We start from the raw sequence: 20,418 nt of genomic DNA, 5'->3' as shown, positions 1-20,418 counted from the left end.
AGGGGGTTTAAAACAATAATTATTCATGTTATGTAAGTGTTTTTAACTTTTTAGCTGGTTTTAATTTAACACAACATTTTATGTTTAACCCCCCATGAACTGTAAGTACGTTATCAGATTTGAATAGCTAACCTTGCATGGAAGTGAGAAAGATGATGTCTCCACCCTTGAGGAAGCCATTGTCCTTGATGTCCTTAAAGGACATAAAATAGCCGTAGCCCCAACCTTTGGTTGCGTAGATTGAGTCATTGCCCTCTTGTTTGTAAAAGGTTCCATTTTTACGAGGGATGTCCCAAAATAAATACTTCTCACCATTTTCTGTAAAATCATGTAAACACATGTAAAACGTAAATACTTAAGGTTGCTTATGATAATATAACACGTTGATTTGAAAATGCACAGAAATAATCTCATGGGTATACAATTTCATTCTAATAATGTAAAGCTGTTTGACTCACTATAATCAATCTGTTCAGGATCAGTGGAGATGCTGTTCTGCTTGGACATACGTAGCTGGATGTTTGGGTTCTGGTCCATCAGCAGAAACGTTATCTGTCTCCATGGGCAGGGCCACTGGAGCTGGTCATCATATTTACCAGACAGGAGGCGTGCATAGACTCCAATATAACTTGATCTCAGAACAACCATCAGCTGATAGGCGTAGCCGTCTCTGGAGTAGTGTCTTGGACTGAATAGCCAGGTGTCAGTGTTCTTTGCAACATTCTCAAAGTCTCTAATCTGCCAGGTGTGATGGGGGCATTCTGTCTCTGACAGGTTGATGTCATCGATGGAAACCCCGCCTGTAGATGGTCCTGCTCCTTTACGCACCTCAAACTCCACCTGGAAGGTTTTGGTGGCGTTCAGGGACACGTGGTGGAGCTGCCAGTAAGACGCTGGGGAACCTGGAGGAGGAAATTGTGAGTTTCTGTTAACTAGTGGTTAGAGCGTTGAGCCAGTAACCGAAAGGTTGCTAGATTGAATCCCCGAGCTGACAAGGTAAAAAATCTGTCATTCTGCCCCTGAACAAGGCAGTTAACCAACTGTTCCTAGGCCGTCATTGTAAATAAGAATTTGTTATTAACTGACTTGCCAAGTTAAATAATGGTTAAATGAAAAACATTTTTTTTAAAGGCCAATACCTTATCAGTGATATAACAGCTGTTGGACACATACAACTCAGGCTTTCCAAACTGTGATCCATCATATTCTGGCATCCCATGTCTGAGTGACCATAGCTCTTGCACATGTTCAGTGTAAGAGAGATTATTTTAGATAGGTAGCCATCGTTATTAAACACATTGGATCCGACCTTTGCCCAAGCCCTTGAAGGAAACTCTGCACCAGCTGTGACCACATTTTATTCCTTGTAGTGATGTCTTTTTTCTATATAGTCAGGACTGACATGCCTTACTCAGAGAGTAGATTACCTGTGATCTGGCCCATGAGGCGTAGAGTTCCGTTAGGGTCTCTCTCATCACGATACTCTCTGATCCAGATGTTGAGCTGGTCTGACTCGTTACCACTGTGGTAGTAGTAGAACTGCAGACACTGGACACTGCACTTCCTGCTGGGAGTCATCTCCCTGCTCTCCAGCCAGGCTGTGTCCCCCTCCTGGCCTGACGCTGTGCTGGCATGCATGAAGAAACCAGTACCTTGGGAAAATATGAATTCCTTTAAGTGGGATTCAGTCAAAATTTTATGTAACATGTCGATTATATATTATTATTGTATAGGTTCAATATTGACCAGTTACCATAGCGAGGGTGTGGGCTTCCATATTATAAAGAGAGATGTACATATTCTGTTAATTACTTTAATGGACTGAAATTATTTGTTTATTCTGTTGCATTTTGTAGCAAATAAATTGTACATACACATAGAAGGATGTCTATATCCATCTCAGAAAACGTATTGTGGATAAAGAGTTACCTGTCTAACAGAACACAGAGGGTGTTCTTTAACATAATCCAGGTAGAATCAGGAATTCCCCAGGGCAACTGTCTAGGCCCCTTACATGTCACTAGCTTTGAGTAAAGCCAGTGTGTCTATGTATGCGGATGACTCAACACTAGACACATGAGCTACTGCAGTGACTGAAATCACTGCAACACTTAACAAAGAGCTGCAGTTAGTTTCAGAATGGGTGGCAAGGAATCAGTTAGTCCTAAATATTTAAAAACTAAAAGCATTGTATTTGGGACAAATCATTCACTAAACCTCTCAACTAAATCTTGTAATGAATAATGTGGACGTTGAGGCGACTAAACTGCTTGGAGTAACCCTGGATTGTAAACTGTCATGGTCAAAATATATTGATACAACAGCTAAGATGGGGAGAAGTCAGTCCATAATGAAGCGCTGCTCTGCCTTCTTAACGGCACTATCAACAAGCCAGGTCCAACAAGCCCTAGTTTTGTTGCACCAGGACTACCGTTCAGTCGTGTGGTCAGGTGCCGCAAAGAGGGACTTTAGAAAATTGCTATTGGCTCAGAATAGGGCAGCACGGCTGGCACTTGGATGTACACAGAGAGCTAACATTAATAATATGCATGTCGATCTCTCCTGGCTCAAAGTAGAGGAGAGATTGACTTCATCACTACTTGTATTTGTGAGAGGTTTTGACATGTTGAATGCACCAAGCTGTCTGTTTGAGCTACTGACACACAGCTTGGACACACATACATACCCCACAAGACATACCACAAGATGTCTTTTCACAGTCCCCAAGTCCAGAACAGATTATGGGAGGCATACAGTACTACATAGAGTCATGACTACATGGAACTCTATACCACATTAAGTAACTCATGCAAGCCTTGGCAGCAGCTAATGGGCATCCATAATAAATAAAAATACAAATGAAATGGTCTCACTAATAATTTATCACAAAATCTTACCATTAGTGCCCAGGTTGCTGTGGTTGGTATAGGGACCCCCTGCAGCCTGTGTCACTCTCTCCCAGCCATTTTCACTGTCTTTCTCCGCACTCCGAGAGCAGCGACTCATCCCACACAATCCGCTATTGGAAAAGCTGCAACTTTCCTTAAATGCAACAGATGCATCTACAACGTGAAACAAAAATATTACCGTCTGTTCTCAATGTCGATTTAAGCCCTGAATCGGGTGTTCACATGCAGAATTATGACCTTACAGAAATGACTTTGACAAATGGTTGGAGAAGAGACTTTCATACTCAGTTAGGTAAAGATCTGCGTTTTGGAATACCATAAGATACAGTATATATCCCTTGCACTTACATGCACAATAAACTATACACTTCAAAAGTTGTTATGGTTATGTTTGTAAGGTTTGAATTCAGATTAAGGTTCGAGGTAGTATACCTCTAAATACCATATCTAGATCCGTACAGTACCATACTCTTATTGTAAAGCGTTAGTGTTATCAACAGACATTCTGACAGAGCTATCCAACACTTACTACAACTGTACATTCGATTCAGCTTCAAGACATCATTGGAGCTCATTTCCAGTCTTTGGCCAATCACTTCCTGGAACTCTGGTTGCTTAGTGATGATAGTGGATCCATTGCCATTGGTGAAGGCATCTTTGCTGTAGTGCATCACTGAGTAGTAGTCATACGGAGTACCCAGGGTGGTGGTGTCATTCTCACTGTACTTATTAAAGTTGTTTTGGTATCCTGAAAGCAAAAAAATCTTATATGACGTAACTAATAATGATGATAATAATACATAATAATAATCACCATCATTTAGTACATTTTTTTATTGTAAAGTGACATTAATTTGTAGCCCACAAAGTGCATGAAATAATAATAAAACATATAACCATATTGTTAAAACACAGATCAGAGTCTAGAAGGAGGAGAGATTACCAGGACGTGTACTGCGAGCATGCGCTGACCAACTAGCAAGTGTCTTCACTGACATTTTCAACCTCTCCCTGTATGAGTCTGTAATACCAACATGTTTTAAGCAGACTAACATAGTGCCTGTGCCCAAGAACACTAAGGTAACCTGTCTAAATGACTACCGACCCGTAGCACGTCTGTAGCCATGAAGTGCTTTGAAAGGCTGGTCATGGCTCACATCAACACCATCATCCCAGAAACCCTAGACCCACTCCAATTTGCATACCGCCCCAACAGATCCACAGATGATGCAAAGCTAATCACTAAGCTAAGGACCCTGGGACTAAACACCTCCCTCTGCAACTGGATCCTGGACTTCCTAACGGGCCGCCCCCAGGTGGTAAGGGTAGGTAACAACACATCCACGCTGATCCTCAACACAGGGGCCCCTCAGGGGTGCGTGCTCAGCCCCCTCCTGCACTCCATGGCCAGGCACGACTCCAACACCATCATTACATTTGCCGATGACACAACAGTGGTAGGCCTGATCACTGAGAACAACGAGACAGCCTATAGGGGAGGTCAGAGACCTTGCAGTGTGGTGCCAGGACAACAGTGTGAACGGCCCAGTACATCACTGGGGCCAAGCTTCCTGCCTTCCAGGACCTCTATACCAGGCGTGTCAGAGGAAGGCCCTAAAAATTGTAAAAGACTCCAGCCACCCTAGTCATAGACTGTTCTCTCTGCTACCACACGGCAAGTGGTACCGGAGCACCAAGTCTAGGTCCAAGAGGCTTCTAAACAGCTTCTACCCCCAAGCCATAAGACTCCTGAAAATCTAGTCAAATGGCTACCCAGACTATTTGCATTGCCCCCTCCCCTCTCCACACCACTGCCACTCTCTGTTGTCATCTATGCATAGTCACTTTAATGAACTCTACCTACATGTACATACTACCTCAACTAACCGGTGTCCCCACACATTGACTCTTTACCGGCACCCCCCTGTATATATTGTTATTTTTTTACTGCTGCTCTTTAATCGCTTGTTACTTTTTTCTTATTCTTATCTGTATTTTTTAAAACTGCACTGTTGGTTAGGGGCTCGTAAGTAAGCATTTCACTGTAAGGTCTACACCTGTTGTATTCGGCGCATGTGACTAATAAAGTTTGATTTGATTTGGGAAGGAAGGGTAGGACAGCTGGTAAAGAATAGTTTGAGCATCCCTGAGATTATTAAATGCTAGCATGGTTTTATTTGTAGTGAAACATTGAATTCAGAGGTGGTGGTAGAGGATTAATTCAAACTATATATTATTAATTTCCCCATTTTCTCTAATATGAGGACTTAGAACTGTACAGTATTCATACACTACACATCATTAATGTTCATCTAAAGCAGTAGATGCCTGAACAATCCCACATTAAAGCTAGAATCTAAAAACTAGACAAATAATAAATAACTGTTGTTTAATTGGGGAAAACATTGTGTCAAACCTTCTCGGATGTTTTCATTGACAATGGTTACATATTCATCCCTGTCATATCTGGACTGCTCATGCCAGAAGCCCAGAGCATGTAGAAGCTCATGTTCCACGATGGCGATAATACCACAGTTCTGTCCAATGGAAACAACCTGTCCATTTGGAAAAGTTCTCCCTACATAGGAATAGCACCTACCAGGGATGGACATGTTAACACAAAACACATACCGTGTAATTAATTGTTGATTAGCAAAATATCTATCAAATGTTCCACCAGTACATGTCTTACCCTGTACGTTTCTCAATTGTCAGGTAGTACATCTCAGAGTCTCTGGGCTGGAAGTCCATGCATGTTTTCAGCCTGAACTGGTCAAAGGCTCGCAGAATGATTGCTTTAGCGTTCATATCTGTGCAAATAGAAAATACAGTGACCACATTATAAAGATCAATAATGTGATACAAAGTAAATATAATACAGCTGGGAACTGGAATTGAACAAGTGACTTTTCTGCTTACGGCATAGATGCTACAGTTGTATGATATTTGATACAAGATAGTCAAAATTAGAATCCCATGTCTTTACTCACCAAGACTTGAGTCTAAAACATAGGGAACTGGAGACTGCCAGCGTTTGTCTTCCCCCAGAACGCCATTCTTCTGAAAGGTCTGGAACAAGATGATTTGGTTAACCCACATTCCTCAGTTAGAGTGTGACATTAAAACATAGAAATAATTTTAACCATTGCTGTAACCACCTCCACTATGTCCCCTTCACGTAAATGTAAGTCTGAAAAGAACAGACAATGTGTTAATAAGTAATTAGTTATTAAAATAAAATAGTTAAAGTAACTTTTTATGAAGGTGTACTTTTTTTTACAAAACTACTAACAAATGTTTTATTTATGTATTATGCAATGTGTATTATTACTTTACAGAGTCTGTCTTTACCCTTATTTATTTTGTCAATGTCCAACTCATCCTCGATGTCTTGAAAAGGAAAAATAATAATCAAGTCACCAATATTAAGTACAAGCAATCATAATCAATTGGTAAAACATTACACCTGCAATTATTACAGGATGTAAGCATCTTCTCTCTCTCTTTTTTTTTTACTTAGCAGGTCCATATACTGTAGCCAGTTCATATAATTTTCATTTAGGATACCCTGGCCTACCTTTGACTTTTGGAGAAGTCTGAGGAGAATGATAAATAATACATTTTAGTAAATTTGAAAACAACATTGACATTCTTAAACTTAAAGTAAATGTCTCATAATACCTTTTGAGTTAAGGTGAACAGTATGTTTTGTATTATTTATATAATTGTTTTCTCCTATAAGAAAGTATATTGTATCCAAATAAACATATTGCCTTCAACATTTTGTGCTACACAGATTAACAGATATACAATATATGTATGTATATATATATATATATATATATATATATATATATATATATATATATATATATATATATATTTTAAACTTATAAAAGTATGTATTTCTAATATTTTTTTCTTACCTCTGCTAAAGCTTGTGAGACAGCTAAGCTCACAACAAGACAGGCATGGATATACATTCTCTGGATATCCTTGCCAGGGTCTAGATTACTAGCAGTAACCACAAATCAGAACATCATTTGAAAACAACATCAAACAATAATCCCTTACATGTGTTTTGATAAAATAATTAAATCGACTTTGTTTTCAACTTTTTTTTTTCAAACATCACTTCTACTTGAGTAAGAGCCTGAGCAAATGAGACTGATGCTTGACTGACAGGTTGTACACTGTGAAATGTCCCTATACATGCTCAGAATAATTTCCTCTTATTATTGAATTATGCATTTTCAACATAATAGTAAATAGACTTCAAATAATTTCCCAAGTAAAAAATATTCTAATTCTGTATAACATAACATACATTTAACATGGTGTAAATATGATCTTTTAACTCTCACAAGTAAAATTTCCAAAAGAATTCACACATGAAAATTGTAATAATACCTCTCCGAATACTTAACTACCAGACAAAATCTCCAACCACAGCCCCTAAGAAAGTGAGCTCGCTCAAACCAGCCATTCATATTTATAAGAACTGAAACATCTTGAAAATACTCCAACATTTCCTTCTTCCTCATTGGCCATATCGCTTAACTGGTTTGAAGCATCATTCTACAAGAATGCAGCTCACGTTGTTGCTACCATCAACATATTTTTATATTTACATATATATAAGCACGACATTGGAAACACTAACAGGAAAAACTGCTCATCTTCAGTTTTCCTCTTGTCATGTCATTCATTGCAGACCTTAGAGAGCTATCTATATCTTGTCAGAAATGTTCAGATCAAATGGTCCATGTCAGCTAACAATTTCTATCCAGCCCAATGATTCTGTTGTAATGTTTGAGTCACTCAAATGTCACATGAATACACATAAGACATGGCAAAATGTGTAGAATTGCAGGAAATTAGCTTTAAAATGGCGATGGCGATGGTTCAAGTTTTCAATTCCACTCTGTCATTATAAATACACATCATGATAAAATGCAATCTCTAAATACCTGTGGGGCAGCTGCTAGGTGCCCAAAAGCTGAGAGCATGTGAAACAAGACAAGTGGAGTACTGTATACTGTGCCAGACAACAAATAGCTCATTCCCAGCAGTCCTAGGGTAGTTGAATCCTCACTTGATACTGAAGATGTGACCTTTGTCAGAATATGTGGAGTATGTGTGAGTCAGTGTATACAGAGATCGAGGAACCAGCTAATAGTCATCACAGAGGCCACCATGGTTAACAATGCATCTGTGAATATACAAACAAAGAGAAAAGCATAAGATGCAAGAAACTGTAAAACACAGACACAATATTAGGACACTTGATGACAATCATATATAATCAATGCAGGACTAGTAACACTGATGTCAGTAACACAGGAGGTTGGTGGCACCTTAATTGGGGAGGACGGGCTAGTAGTAATGGCTAGAGCGAAAAAAGTGGAATGGTATCAAACCCATGGTTTCCATTCACTCTGTTCTGGCCATTATGAGCCATCCTCCCCTCAACAGCCTCCAGTGGTCAGTAGTAATAGTGGATACAGAGGTAGAATGAAAAAAAAATGTTAAGAGGTAAATGAAAGGAAAACCCCAACCCTTTCCTTAAATACATCTGCCTAATCTGATGATACAAGATGTTTTCTGCCTCTTCAGAGCAATAAGTTCAGAGTCAAAACCTGCCCACAGACTTCTGTTTCCTAGAAACTCTCAAATTCAAGTGCACTGAACTCTGACCTTTGAGAATTACTGGTGACCGAGAGAGGGGGTGTAGAGTACACTATTATAGAAAAAAGGTATGTCTAGAACCAATTAGGGTTCTTCGGCTATCCCTATAGGCGAACTCTTTAAAGACCCCTATTTGGTTCCAGGTAGAACCCTTTTTGGTATTGGCATACCTGACTGCAGATGAGGTAGAAGCTTCTGTGGTGCTCTCCCTGGAGGGAAAATAAAAGGTTATACATTTTAACAATAGCTTTGTCCTCTGTACTGTCTGTCTTTCAATGTATGTCTGTCTGTCTATGACGGATGGAAGTCTCAACAATTTGAATAAAGAAGCAAGCTTGAAATCAAACTACACACTTTAGTCCAGTCTCTTACATTAATAAAAATAACAGTTAGAGAATATGACCACGATTCAACTCATGAAAAGCCTAACAGTCGAATGAAATGCGCACCTCACATGAATGTAAACAGTTCGCAAGTAAAATCTAAGGTTATACTGTGTCTGTGTCTTCAGCTCTTTAGGCTTTCATTCAAGAGATATGTTTCATTCGAATGGTGTGACTTTCATATAAATCTGTCGTTCCCTAACCTGTCAATCAGATTTCTACGCGCACAACAGAGTCTAGGGGTGGATTCCTTTAGCTCGCCTGGTGCCACGGTCTTTTGAATATGCTAATATGTCTATCAATTAATGATCAGAAATTTTACCCTTCAATGTTGGTCTCTACCACAATGTTGTTTTGTTATCTACTCAACCACTAATAACGTTCCCCACTTGGCTCTTACATTTAAAATCAAGGCTACCCACCTTCCAAGAACCGCCCATCCTGCAAAACAAATGCACGGATGCGTGGGAGGGTCAAACAGCTTTCAAATGAAAGTCACACTGTTCAAATTAAATCGACATTGCTTGAATGAAAGCCTAAAGAGCTGAATAAACAGACAAAATATTACAATGTATTTAATGACTTACACTCCAATTACATTACATGAGAGGTGTGCATTTCATTAGACTGTAAGGCTTTCATGATTTAAATCGTGATTATATGATTTAACTGCTGTATGTTTGATTTGAAAGGAGAGCATTGTTCATTCAAGATACTGGACTACAGTATACTTTTAATTTAATGTTAACTTGTTTAATTCATTGCTTGTTACTTGGATTCAATCATTTGTGTGAGTTCCACCCCTCATGTCGGTCCGTCCGTCCGTCCGTCCATCCGTCTGTCTGTTGACAGTGACGACATTAGGAGGTCATTCTCACAGTTGGTTTAAGCATGTCCTATCAGCCTCTCTGTCTCTGTGTGAAGCCACTGAAGTTGGTCCTCAGGCGAGGCGTGGGAAGATCAGAGCAGTTTAGACACAGGCTGGAAATATCTGTCATAAAAAAAACAGCAACATGCGTCATACGGTGATGATTTTGAACTTTTGAAGGTTACTTATCTTGAAAACTTGACTATACAGTACAAGTCAAAACTATGAAATAACACATATGGAATCATGTAGTAACCAAAAAAGTGTTAAACAAATCCAAATATATTTTACATTTTAGATTCGTCAAAGTAGCCACCCTTTGCCTTGATGACAGCTTTGCACACTCTTGGCATTCTCTCAACCAGCTTCACATGGAATGCCTTTCCAACAGTCTTGAAGGAGTTCCCACATATGCCTAGCACTTCAATCAATCAATCAAATGTATTTATAAAGCCCTTTTTACATCAGCCGATGTCACAAAGTGCTATACAGAAACCCAGCCTAAAATTCCAAACAGCAAGCAATGCAGATGTAGAAGCACGGTGGCTAAGAAAAATGCCCTAGAAAGACAGGAACCAAGGAATAAACCTGAGGGGTGGCCAGTCCTCCTCTGGCTGTGCCGGGTGGAGATTATAACAGTACTTCACTCTGCGGTCCAACTCATCCCAAACCATCTCAATTTGGTTGAGGTCGGGTGATTGTAGAGGCCAGGTCATCTGATGCAGCATTCCATTACTCTCCTTCTTGGTCAAATAGCCCTTACACAGCCTGAAGGTGTGTTTTGGGCCATTGTCCTGTTGAGAAACAAATGATAGTCCCACTAAGTGCAAACCAGATGGGATGGTGTATCACCGCAGAATGCTGTGGTAGCCATGCTGGTTAAGTGTGCCTTGAATTCTAAATAAATCACTGACAGTGTAACCACCAAAGCACCCCCACACATCACACCTCCTCCTCCATGCTTCAAGGTGGGAACCACACATGCGGAGATCATCCGTTCACCTACTCTGCGTCTCACAAAGACAAGGCAGTTGGAACCAAAAATCTCATATTTGGACAGATTTCCACTGGTTTAATGTCCATTGCTTGTGTTTCTTGTCCCAATCAAGTCTCTTCTTCTTATTGGTGTCCTTTAGTAGTGGTTTCTTTGCATCAATTCGACCATCAAGGCCTGATTCCCGCACTCTCCTCTAACAGTTGATATTGAGATGTGTCTGTTCCTTGAACTCTGTGAAGCATTTATTTGGGCTGCAATCTGAGGTGCAGTTAACTCTAATGAACTTATCCTCTGCAGTGGCGGTAACTCTGGGTCTTCCTTTCCTGTGGCGGTCCTCATGAGAGCCAGTTCCATCATAGCGCTTGATGGTTTTTATGACTGATTACAACAATTTCATATTTTTGTTGTCTTCACTATTATTTTACAATGTAGAAAAAGTTCAAATAAAGAAAAACTCTTGCATGAGTAGGTGTGTCCTAATGTTTGAATGATACTGTACATGTGTATGCATGCATACTATACCTATGTAACAACTCACCCCTAGTTATCATACCCTTAGCTGGTGGTCTCTGCTGATGGAAAATACAATACAATATTGAATCTCTACCAGTGTTGTAATGTTGGTCTCGAGAAAACATATTGAGTGTCTTGGTCTTGTTTCGGTGTCAGATACATTTGTACATGGTCTTGACTCAGTCACCAACAGTGTGGACCAGTGTTCCCTCTAAACTGTGCGCATGCGCAGGAGACCTGAGATTGTCTTGCAGCTCCAGAGCGCATAAGAAATATCAACCCACGGAGAGAAGCACGTGATTGAACTTCACTCAACTTTCTCGAGTTTTCCCTTGAGGCAACTCAACACACCTGCCTTCAATTGGGAGTCCAATCACCCACACAACATTTAACAAACACAAACCCCCTGCCACTTCCTGACCAAGACTAACACAATTACGCCCTCTGCTGGTCAGGACGTGACACAAAGGTCAAATAAGATACAAAAATATTTTATTCTCAGTGATCACACACACATTTCAATTGGTATAAAATTATTCCATAATACATTTAATCTCAAGTAATGATACACCCATGATAGAGATATGTTGTTTATATTTGTAATATTTAAAGATAATGTAATAATAAAATATATATGTAAGAACAAATGTATATTAATTCTTAATTCTTGTAAAGCAGTCATGCAATAAAATAATGCATAACTTTCAGATTTAATGCTACTACACAGTCTAACATTGCATCATAAGAACTTTACGTGAAAGTGCCCCTGTTGAATGAAAATGGCTCTTCATCGACTGAACTTGACGAGCTCTGAACTCTGGAGCATTTATACACTGCTCCAAAAAATAAAGGGAACACTTAAATAACACATCCTAGATCTGAATGAATGAAATAATATTATTAAATACTTTTTTCTTTACATAGTTGAATGTGCTGACAACAAAATCACACAAAAATAATCAATGGAAATCCAATTTATCAACCCATGGAGGTCTGGATTTGGAGTCACACTCTAAATTAAAGTGGAAAACCACACTACAGGCTGATCTAACTTTGATGTAATGTCCTTAAAAAAAGTCAAAATGAGGCTCAGTAGTGTGTGTGGCCTCCACGTGCCTGTATGACCTCCCTACAACGCCTGGGCATGCTCCTGATGAGGTAGCGGATGGTCTCCTGAGGGATCTCCTCCCAGACCTGGACTAAAGCATCCGCCAACTCCTGGACAGTCTGTGGTGCAACGTGGCGTTGGTGGATGGAGCGAGACATGATGTCCCAGATGTGCTCAATTGGATTCAGGTCTGGGGAACGGGCGGGCCAGTCCATAGCATCAATGCCTTCCTCTTGCAGGAACTGCTGACACACTCCAGCCACATGAGGTCTAGCATTTTCTTGCATTAGGAGGAACCCAGGGCCAACCGCACCAGCATATGGTCTCACAAGGGGTCTGAGGATCTCATCTCGGTGCCTAATGGCAGTCAGGCTACCTCTGGCGAGCACATGGAGGGCTGTGCGGCCCCCCAAAGAAATGCCACCCCACACCATGACTGACCCACCGCCAAACCGGTCATGTTGGAGGATGTTGCAGGCAGCAGAACATTCTCCACGGCGTCTCCAGACTGTCACGTCTGTCACATGTGCTCAGTGTGAACCTGCTTTCATCTGTGAAGAGCACAGGGCGCCAGTGGCGAATTTTTCAATCTTGGTGTTCTCTGGCAAATGCCAAACGTCCTGCACGGTGTTGGGCTGTAAGCACAACCCCCACCTGTGGACGTCGGGCCCTCATACCACCCTCATGGAGTCTGTTTCTGACCGTTTGAGCAGACACATGCACATTTGTGGCCTGCTGGAGGTCATTTTGCAGGGCTCTGGCAGTGCTCCTCCTGCTCCCCCTTGCACAAAGGCAGAGGTAGCGGTCCTGCTGCTGGGTTGTTGCCCTCCTACGGCCTCCTCCACGTCTCCTGATGTACTGGCCTGTCTCCTGGTAGCGCCTCCATGCTCTGGACACTACGCTGACAGACACAGCAAACCTTCTTGCCACAGCTCGCATTGATGTGCCATCCTGGATGAGCTGCACTACCTGAGCCACTTGTGTGGGTTGTAGACTCCGTCTCATGCTACCACTAGAGTGAAAGCACCGCCAGCATTCAAAAGTGACCAAAAAATCAGCCAGGAAGCATAGGAACTGAGAAGTGGTCTGTGCAGAACCACTCCTTTATTGGGGGTGTCTTGCTAATTGCCTATCATTTCCACCTGTTGTCTATTCCATTTGCACAACAGCATGTGAAATGTATTGTCAATCAGTGTTGCTTCCTAAGTGGACAGTTTGATTTCACAGAAGTGTGATTGACTTGGAGTTACATTGTGTTGTTTAAGTGTTCCCTTTATTTTTTTGAGCAGTATATATAGGAAATGGTGGAGCCTATGGATATAGTTCAACTCATTGTGCTATTTTAAGAACTTACAATAAAAAGCATTCAAACCCCCCAAAAAACGGTGTCAAACTAAATTCAGAAGATTATGCAGACTCACATTTTTGCCACCTTTGATGGATATTTTATTTTGCAGCCAGAGAGATCATCTCATTCATCTTCTACATGTTGTCCAACACTATTACCAAGTAATAGATTTGATTAATTTGTCATGGTTCACCTTCCAGCAAATACAGTTAAAGTCGGAAGTTTACATACACCTTAGCCAAATATATTTAAACTCAGTTTTTCACAATTCCTGACATTTAATCCTAGTAAAAAGTCCCTGTCAGTTAGGATCACCACTTTATTTTAAGAATGTGAAATGTCAAAATAATAGTAGAGAGAATTACTTATTTCAGCTTTTATTTCTTTCATCACATTCCTGGTGTGTCAGAAGTTTACATACACTCAATTAGTATTTGGTAGCATTGCCTTTAAATTGTTTAACTTGGGTCAAACATTTCAGGTAGCCTTCCACAAGGTTCCCACAATAAGTTGGGTGAATTTTGGCCCATTCCTCCTGACAGAGCTGGTGTAACTGAGTCAGGTTTGTAGGCCTCCTTGCTCGCACACGCTTTTTCAGTTCTGCCCACAAATGTTCTATAGGATTGAGGTCAGGGCTTTGTGATGGCCACTCCACTCCAATACCTTGACTTTGTTGTCTTAAGCCATTTTGCCAAAACTTTGGAAGTATGCTTGGGGTCATTGTCCATTTGGAAGACCCATTTGCGACCAAGCTTTTAACTTCCTGACTGATGTCTTGAGATGGTGCTTCAATATATCCAGATAATTTTCTTCCCTCATGATGCAATTTTATTTTCTCCTGCAGCAAAGCACCCCCACAACATGATGCTGCCATCCCCGTGCTTCACAGTTGGGATGGTGGTCTTCGGTTTGCAAGCCTCCCCGTTTTTCATCCAAACATAACGATGGTCATTATGGCCAAACAGTTCTATTTTTGTTTCATCAGACCAGAGGACATTTCTCCAAAAAGTACGAACTTTGTCCCCATGTGCAGTTGAAAACTGTAGTCTGGCTTTTTTTAATGGTGGTTTTGGAGCAGTGGCTTCTTCCTTGCTGAGCGGCCTTTCAGGTTATGTCGATATAGGACTCGTTTTACTGTGGATTAAGATACTTTTGTACCTGTTTCCTCCAGCATCTTCACAAGGTCCTTTGCTGATGTTCTGGGATTGATTTGCACTTTTCACACCGAAGTACATTCATCTCTAGGAGACAGAATGCGTCTCCTTCCTGAACAGTATGATGGCTGCGTGGTCCCATGGTGTTTATACTTGCGTACTATTGTTTGTACAGATGAACGTGGTACCTTCAGGCGTTTGGAAATTACTCCCAAGGATGAACCAGACTTGTGGTCTACAATTTTTTTTTCAGAGGTCTTGGCTGATTTCTTTTGATTTTCCCATGATGTCAAGCAAAGAGACACTGAGTTTGAAGGTAGGCCTTGAAATACATCCACAGGTACACCTCCAATTGACTCAAATTATGTCAATTAGCCTATCAGAAGCTTCTAAAGCCATTACATCATTTTCTGGAGTTTTCCAAGTTGTTTAAAGGCACAGTCAACTTAGTGTATGTAAACTTCTGACCCACTGGAATTGTGATACAGTGAATTATAAGTGAAATAATCTGTCTGTAAACAATTGTTGGAAAATGTACTTGTGTCATGCACAAAGTAGATATCCTAACCGACTTGCCAAAACTATAGTTTGTTAACAAGAAATTTGTGGAGTGGTTGATAAACTAGTTTTAATGACTCCAACCTAAGTGTATGTAAACTTCTGACTTCAACTGTATCTTAATTCCAACACACCCAACTTCCAATTGCGTAATATTGGACAGAACTTTATTAATGATATGTTTTCAAAAAGAAAATGACCGTAGATAGCTGTGTTCAGGGACATTCAGTGGGAGTGTTAAGCGGAGCGACACCGGGAACCCAAGATCAGACTCAGATGAGGAAACAGGGAATGAACCAAAATATTTATTGTTACACAGAGAGATATGGAGTGCAGATCCGGGTTAGCTTGGATGAGTTGCCGAAAAAACAGATGTGGAGACTAAGGTTGGAGTTGGCTGAGTAGAACAGCGTAAACCGGTCCTGAGGGGAATCCAAGGTAGTGGTGGTGAGTAAAATCCAGAGCAAGGTAGTTGGGTGGTGAGATGTGGAACAGGAGACAGGAGCCAGAGACAGAGCGGTAATGAACAGAGATTACGATCTGGCAGAGTGGAAGTGGCAGGACTGAGTATTTGTAGAGGTCTTGATATGGAACGAGTTGCAGCTGTTAGGGATCTGCTCTGACTCCAGCACACCTGTCTCCAACCACACAATCACACAGAGAGGGAGAGAGAGAGAGAGTACAGGGGGAGTGACTGCAGGTCAAGAAGACACTGGATGAACACCAGATGGCGTAGCAGGAGCAGATGTGACAGTACCCCCCCCCCCCCCCCGGACGCCTGGGTGAGAGGTATGAAAATCCTGTAAGAGGGAGGGATCCAGAATGTGATGACGGGGCACCCACTAGCGCTCCTCAGGCCCATATCCCTCCCAGTCCACCAGATACTGTCAACCGCGGCCCGACGGCGCACATTCAAAAGCCGCCGGACAGTATAGGCAGGATGGATGGTCGTCGATGAGCATCTGCAGGAGGGGACAGGGGACTGGAGCAGACTGGTTTAATTAAGGATACATGGAAGGTCGGGTGAATTTTGAGAGTCTGGGAGTTTCAGATGAACACCAGAGGGGTTTATGACATGATCAATCTCAAAGGGTCCAATGAATCGGGAAGCTAGTTTTTTGGAAACCACTTTCAGGGGCAAGTCCTTAGATGAGAGCCATACATTTTGGCCTGGAGTGTAGACCGGGGCTGAAGCACAGCGACGGTTAGCTTGGGATTGGGTCCTGGCGGAGGCACGAAGGAGGGCAACCCGGGCCCTCCTCCAGGTGCGACGACAACGGCGCATGTGGTCCTGGACTGAGGGCACCGCTACTTCGACCTCTTGGGCAGGGAACAAGGGAGATTGGTAACCCAGAGCACACTCAAAGGGAGACATACCTGATGAGGCGTTGATGAGGGTGACGTGGGCATATTCCGCCCAGGGTAGCTGGGCACTCCATGAGGAAGGGTTAGCTGAAGTCACACAGCATATTGCAGTTTCCAACTCCTGGATGGCCCGCTCGGTCTGGCCGTTGGTCTGGGGAAATGTCCAAGTGGTGTGTTGAACACTGTTTTCCACTCGTCCCCTTCTCTGATGCGGACAAGGTGGTAGGCATTCCGGAGGTCAAGTTTAGTAGACGCTGTGGCACCATGGAGGGGGGCAAAAGCAGCACTGATAGTGGCAAGCGATACTTGTTCCTGACAGTGATACTATTCAACCCACGGAAGTCTATACATGGCCTCAATGACCCATCCTTCTTCTTGACTAAGAAAACCCCCGCTCCCACCGGAGAGGAAGAAGGCCTGATATGTCTGACAGCCAGGGAGTCCCGGATGTATTCTTCCATGGCTTCTTGCTCGGGGCGAGAGAGGTTAGGCAACCTACTAGGGAGAGGAGCTCCAGGCTGAAGCTCCATAGCACAGTTGTATGGCCGATGAGGCGGCAGAGATGGGGTGTGGTGCTTACTGAATACAGGAGCTAGACCGTGATATTCTGGAGGATCAGAAGACACGTCTGGGGGTTCTGGAATGGACTGGGGTGCAGACAAGGCAGGAGGAAGGGCAGAATGTAGACAATTAGAATGACAAAATGTACTCCAAGTAGTTACCCTTCCGGTGGACCAGTCAATCTGTGGGTTGTGTAGCTTTAACCATGGATGGCCCAGAACCAGAGGTGAGTGAGAACAGTCAATTATGTGGAAACTGATCTTTTCCTGGTGATTTCCAGAGAGACGCAGGATAACAGGAACAGTTCTCTCCAAAACACGGAAGAGTAGCTTTCCATTGAGAGTGTTGGCATCCAGAGGTGAATCGAGCGAAACAGTGTCCAGACCCAATTGATTAATGACCCCTCAGTCCAGAAAGCTCTCATCGGCGCCTGAGTCGATGAGAGCAGGCAGAGGAAAAGCCTGGCTCTGCCACACAAGGTTGGCCTCAAGCAGGGGTCTGGGAGATGATGGGCAGTCGATTTGGCTCAACAGTATGTCCCCCACTACTGCTGAGACCCCTCTTTTGCTGGACACAGGGATCAAGTGGAGACCAGGTGACCAACCTGGCCACAATATAGACAGCTCATAGTACTGATACGCTGCTGCCTCTCCCCTGGAGATAGATGGGTCCGGCCTAGCTGCATGGGTTCAGGATTAGAACATGCTTGGAGATGTGATGCAGTCAGAGAAAGTGAGCAAGGCACTGAAGCAGATGTTATGGAACATGCAACCCTACCTCCCCTCTCCCTCCGACGCTCACTGAGATGGTTGTCAATGCGGATAGTGAGAGAAATTAGTTTGTGAAGTCAATCAGGCTCCTCTCTGGACACCAACTCGTCCTTGGGGGTCTCAGTGAGTGTGACCCTGCTCCCTGAAGGGCCTCGTCATTCCAGCCGCTCTCTGCGGCGAGGGTACGGAACTCACATGCCATTTCAGCCACACTCTGGGGGCCTTGACAAAGGGACAGAAGTCGTTTAGCAGCATCCTTTCCACAGACCGGGTGGTCGAAGACCTTCCTCACCTCATCTGTGAATCCACTATAGGAGAAGCAGATAGGTGACTGTCTCTCCCACACCGAAGTGGCCCAGGAAATCGCTGCTCCCCAAAGGCAGCCAATCAAAAAATAAATCTTGGCTCGTTCACTAGCATAAGAGTAGGGCTGTTGCTCAAATACTAGTTAACATTGCATAAGAAAGGCTCTGCAAGCGCCAAGATTACCATCATACCGCTCAGGAGTCAGAACAAAAGGCTCCCGGCGTGGAGAAGAGGGACTTGAGACTGGTTGTGAACTCTGGGCGGAGGTTCGGACCCGTATGTCAGACAGGCTCTGTGAAAACTCCTTGATGTTCTCCAGCAGGGTTTTCAGGGCTTGGTCATGTTGCTCAAGGAGAGTGCCTTGACCAACAAGAATTTGGTGAAGAGTAGTGGAGTCTGCTGGGTTCATCTCTTGGCCAGATCGTACTGTTAAGTGGAGCGACACTGGGGAACCCAAGAGCAGACTCAGATCAGGAAACAGGGATGAATGAACCAAAATATTTATTGTTACACAGGGAGATATGGAGTGCAGATCTGGGGAAGCTTGGATGAGTTGCAGAAAAAACAGATGTGGAGACTAAGGTTGGAGTTGGCTGAGTAGAACAGGGTAAACAGGTCCTGAGGGGAATCCAAGGTAGTGGTGGTGAGTAAAATCCAGAGCAAGGTAGTTGGGTGGTGAGATGTGGAACAGGAGACAGGAGCCAGAGAGAGCGGTAATGAACAGAGATTACGATCTGGCAGACTGGAAGTGGCAGGACTGAGTATTTGTGGAGGTCTTGATATGGAACGAGTTGCAGCTGTTAGGAATCTGCTCTGACTCCAGCACACCTGTCTCCAACCACACAATCACACAGAGAGGGAGAGAGAGAGAGAGTACAGGGGGAGTGACTGCAGGTCAAGAAGACACCGGATGAACACCAGAGGGCGTAGCAGGAGCAAATGTGACAGGGAGCAGCTCAGCTTCTAAATTGTCGCTCATTGTTATGCAAACCACAGTGAAATGTCTGAAAAGACAAGACACCACAGATTCCTCAATTCTTTGTGATACACTAATACATCATCATGTAAGGTGATAGATAATTGCACACAGTAAGATAACTGTACATACATATCAATCTTGGTCTGCTGAAAAATCATCAACTGATTTTCCCTCGACCTTTATCTGTGGGGATAAAGGAGGGCAAACTTAGTCTAAAAGTTGCTGTCATATGTTATACGACGTCAAAATAGTTTCCTTGTTTGTGGTCATGCTTCTGTTTTAAGACGTAATGACAGATTGATTGTTATGTGTATGCATTTTTTGGGAGTCAATGAGTTTAGCATTGTTCATGTACAATAGCCTCCTTTCCTGACACATCTTTTGTCCTTTTGTTAGAGAGAGAGATCAAATTACCTTTTGATTATCATCTGGTCAACATATGAAATCTGTTTCTGATCTGTCAGCTAATGCAAAAAAACGATATGGTGGTTCTCACAACTAGCTCTCACATCACAACTGTGAGACCAGTCCCTAACCATGAACGGCGCAAAGTACAGAGAGATCCTTGATGAAAACCTGCTCCAGAGCTCTCAGGACCTCAGACTGAGGCGAACTTACACCTTCCAACAGGATAAGCACACCTTCCAACAGGATAAGCACACCTTCCAACAGGATAAGCACACAGCCAAGACAACGCAGGAGTGTGTCTGAATGAGTCTGTGAATGTCCTTGAGTGGCCCAGTCAGAGCCCGCAATTGAACTTGATCGAACATCTCTGGAGATACCTGAAAATAGCTGTGCAGTGACGCTCCCCATCCAACCTGACAGCTTGAGAGGATCTGCAGTTTAAAATGGGAGAAACTCCCCAAATACAGGTGTGCCAAGCTTGTAGCGTCATACCCAAGAAGACT

The 20,418-nt window shown here is 42.7% G+C and overlaps 1 protein-coding gene across 1 annotated transcript in view; it reads right to left on the bottom strand.

Annotated features, from left to right (window-relative positions):
• LOC106605695 (meprin A subunit beta) overlaps positions 1–17,352 on the bottom strand; it is a 30,396-nt gene extending 13,044 nt beyond the window's left edge. The window contains exons 1-9 of the mRNA XM_082974939.1: positions 17,293–17,352; positions 16,904–17,042; positions 5,602–5,719; positions 5,326–5,504; positions 3,439–3,657; positions 2,898–3,062; positions 1,428–1,652; positions 459–902; positions 133–318 (exon numbers count right to left, since the gene is read on the bottom strand). Coding sequence (XP_082831065.1) covers positions 133–318; positions 459–902; positions 1,428–1,652; positions 2,898–3,062; positions 3,439–3,657; positions 5,326–5,504; positions 5,602–5,719; positions 16,904–17,042; positions 17,293–17,352 — 1,735 coding nt within the window. The remainder of the gene's footprint in view (positions 1–132; positions 319–458; positions 903–1,427; positions 1,653–2,897; positions 3,063–3,438; positions 3,658–5,325; positions 5,505–5,601; positions 5,720–16,903; positions 17,043–17,292) is intronic.
• Between the last annotated feature and the right edge of the window lie 3,066 nt (positions 17,353–20,418).

This window comes from Salmo salar, chromosome 05 (genome assembly GCF_965601325.2).
Source record: "Salmo salar chromosome 05, fSalSal1, whole genome shotgun sequence".
NCBI lineage: Eukaryota > Metazoa > Chordata > Actinopteri > Salmoniformes > Salmonidae > Salmo > Salmo salar.
The sequence above is the reverse complement of the archived record's forward strand: the minus strand, read 5'-3'. Positions and strand labels throughout refer to the sequence as shown.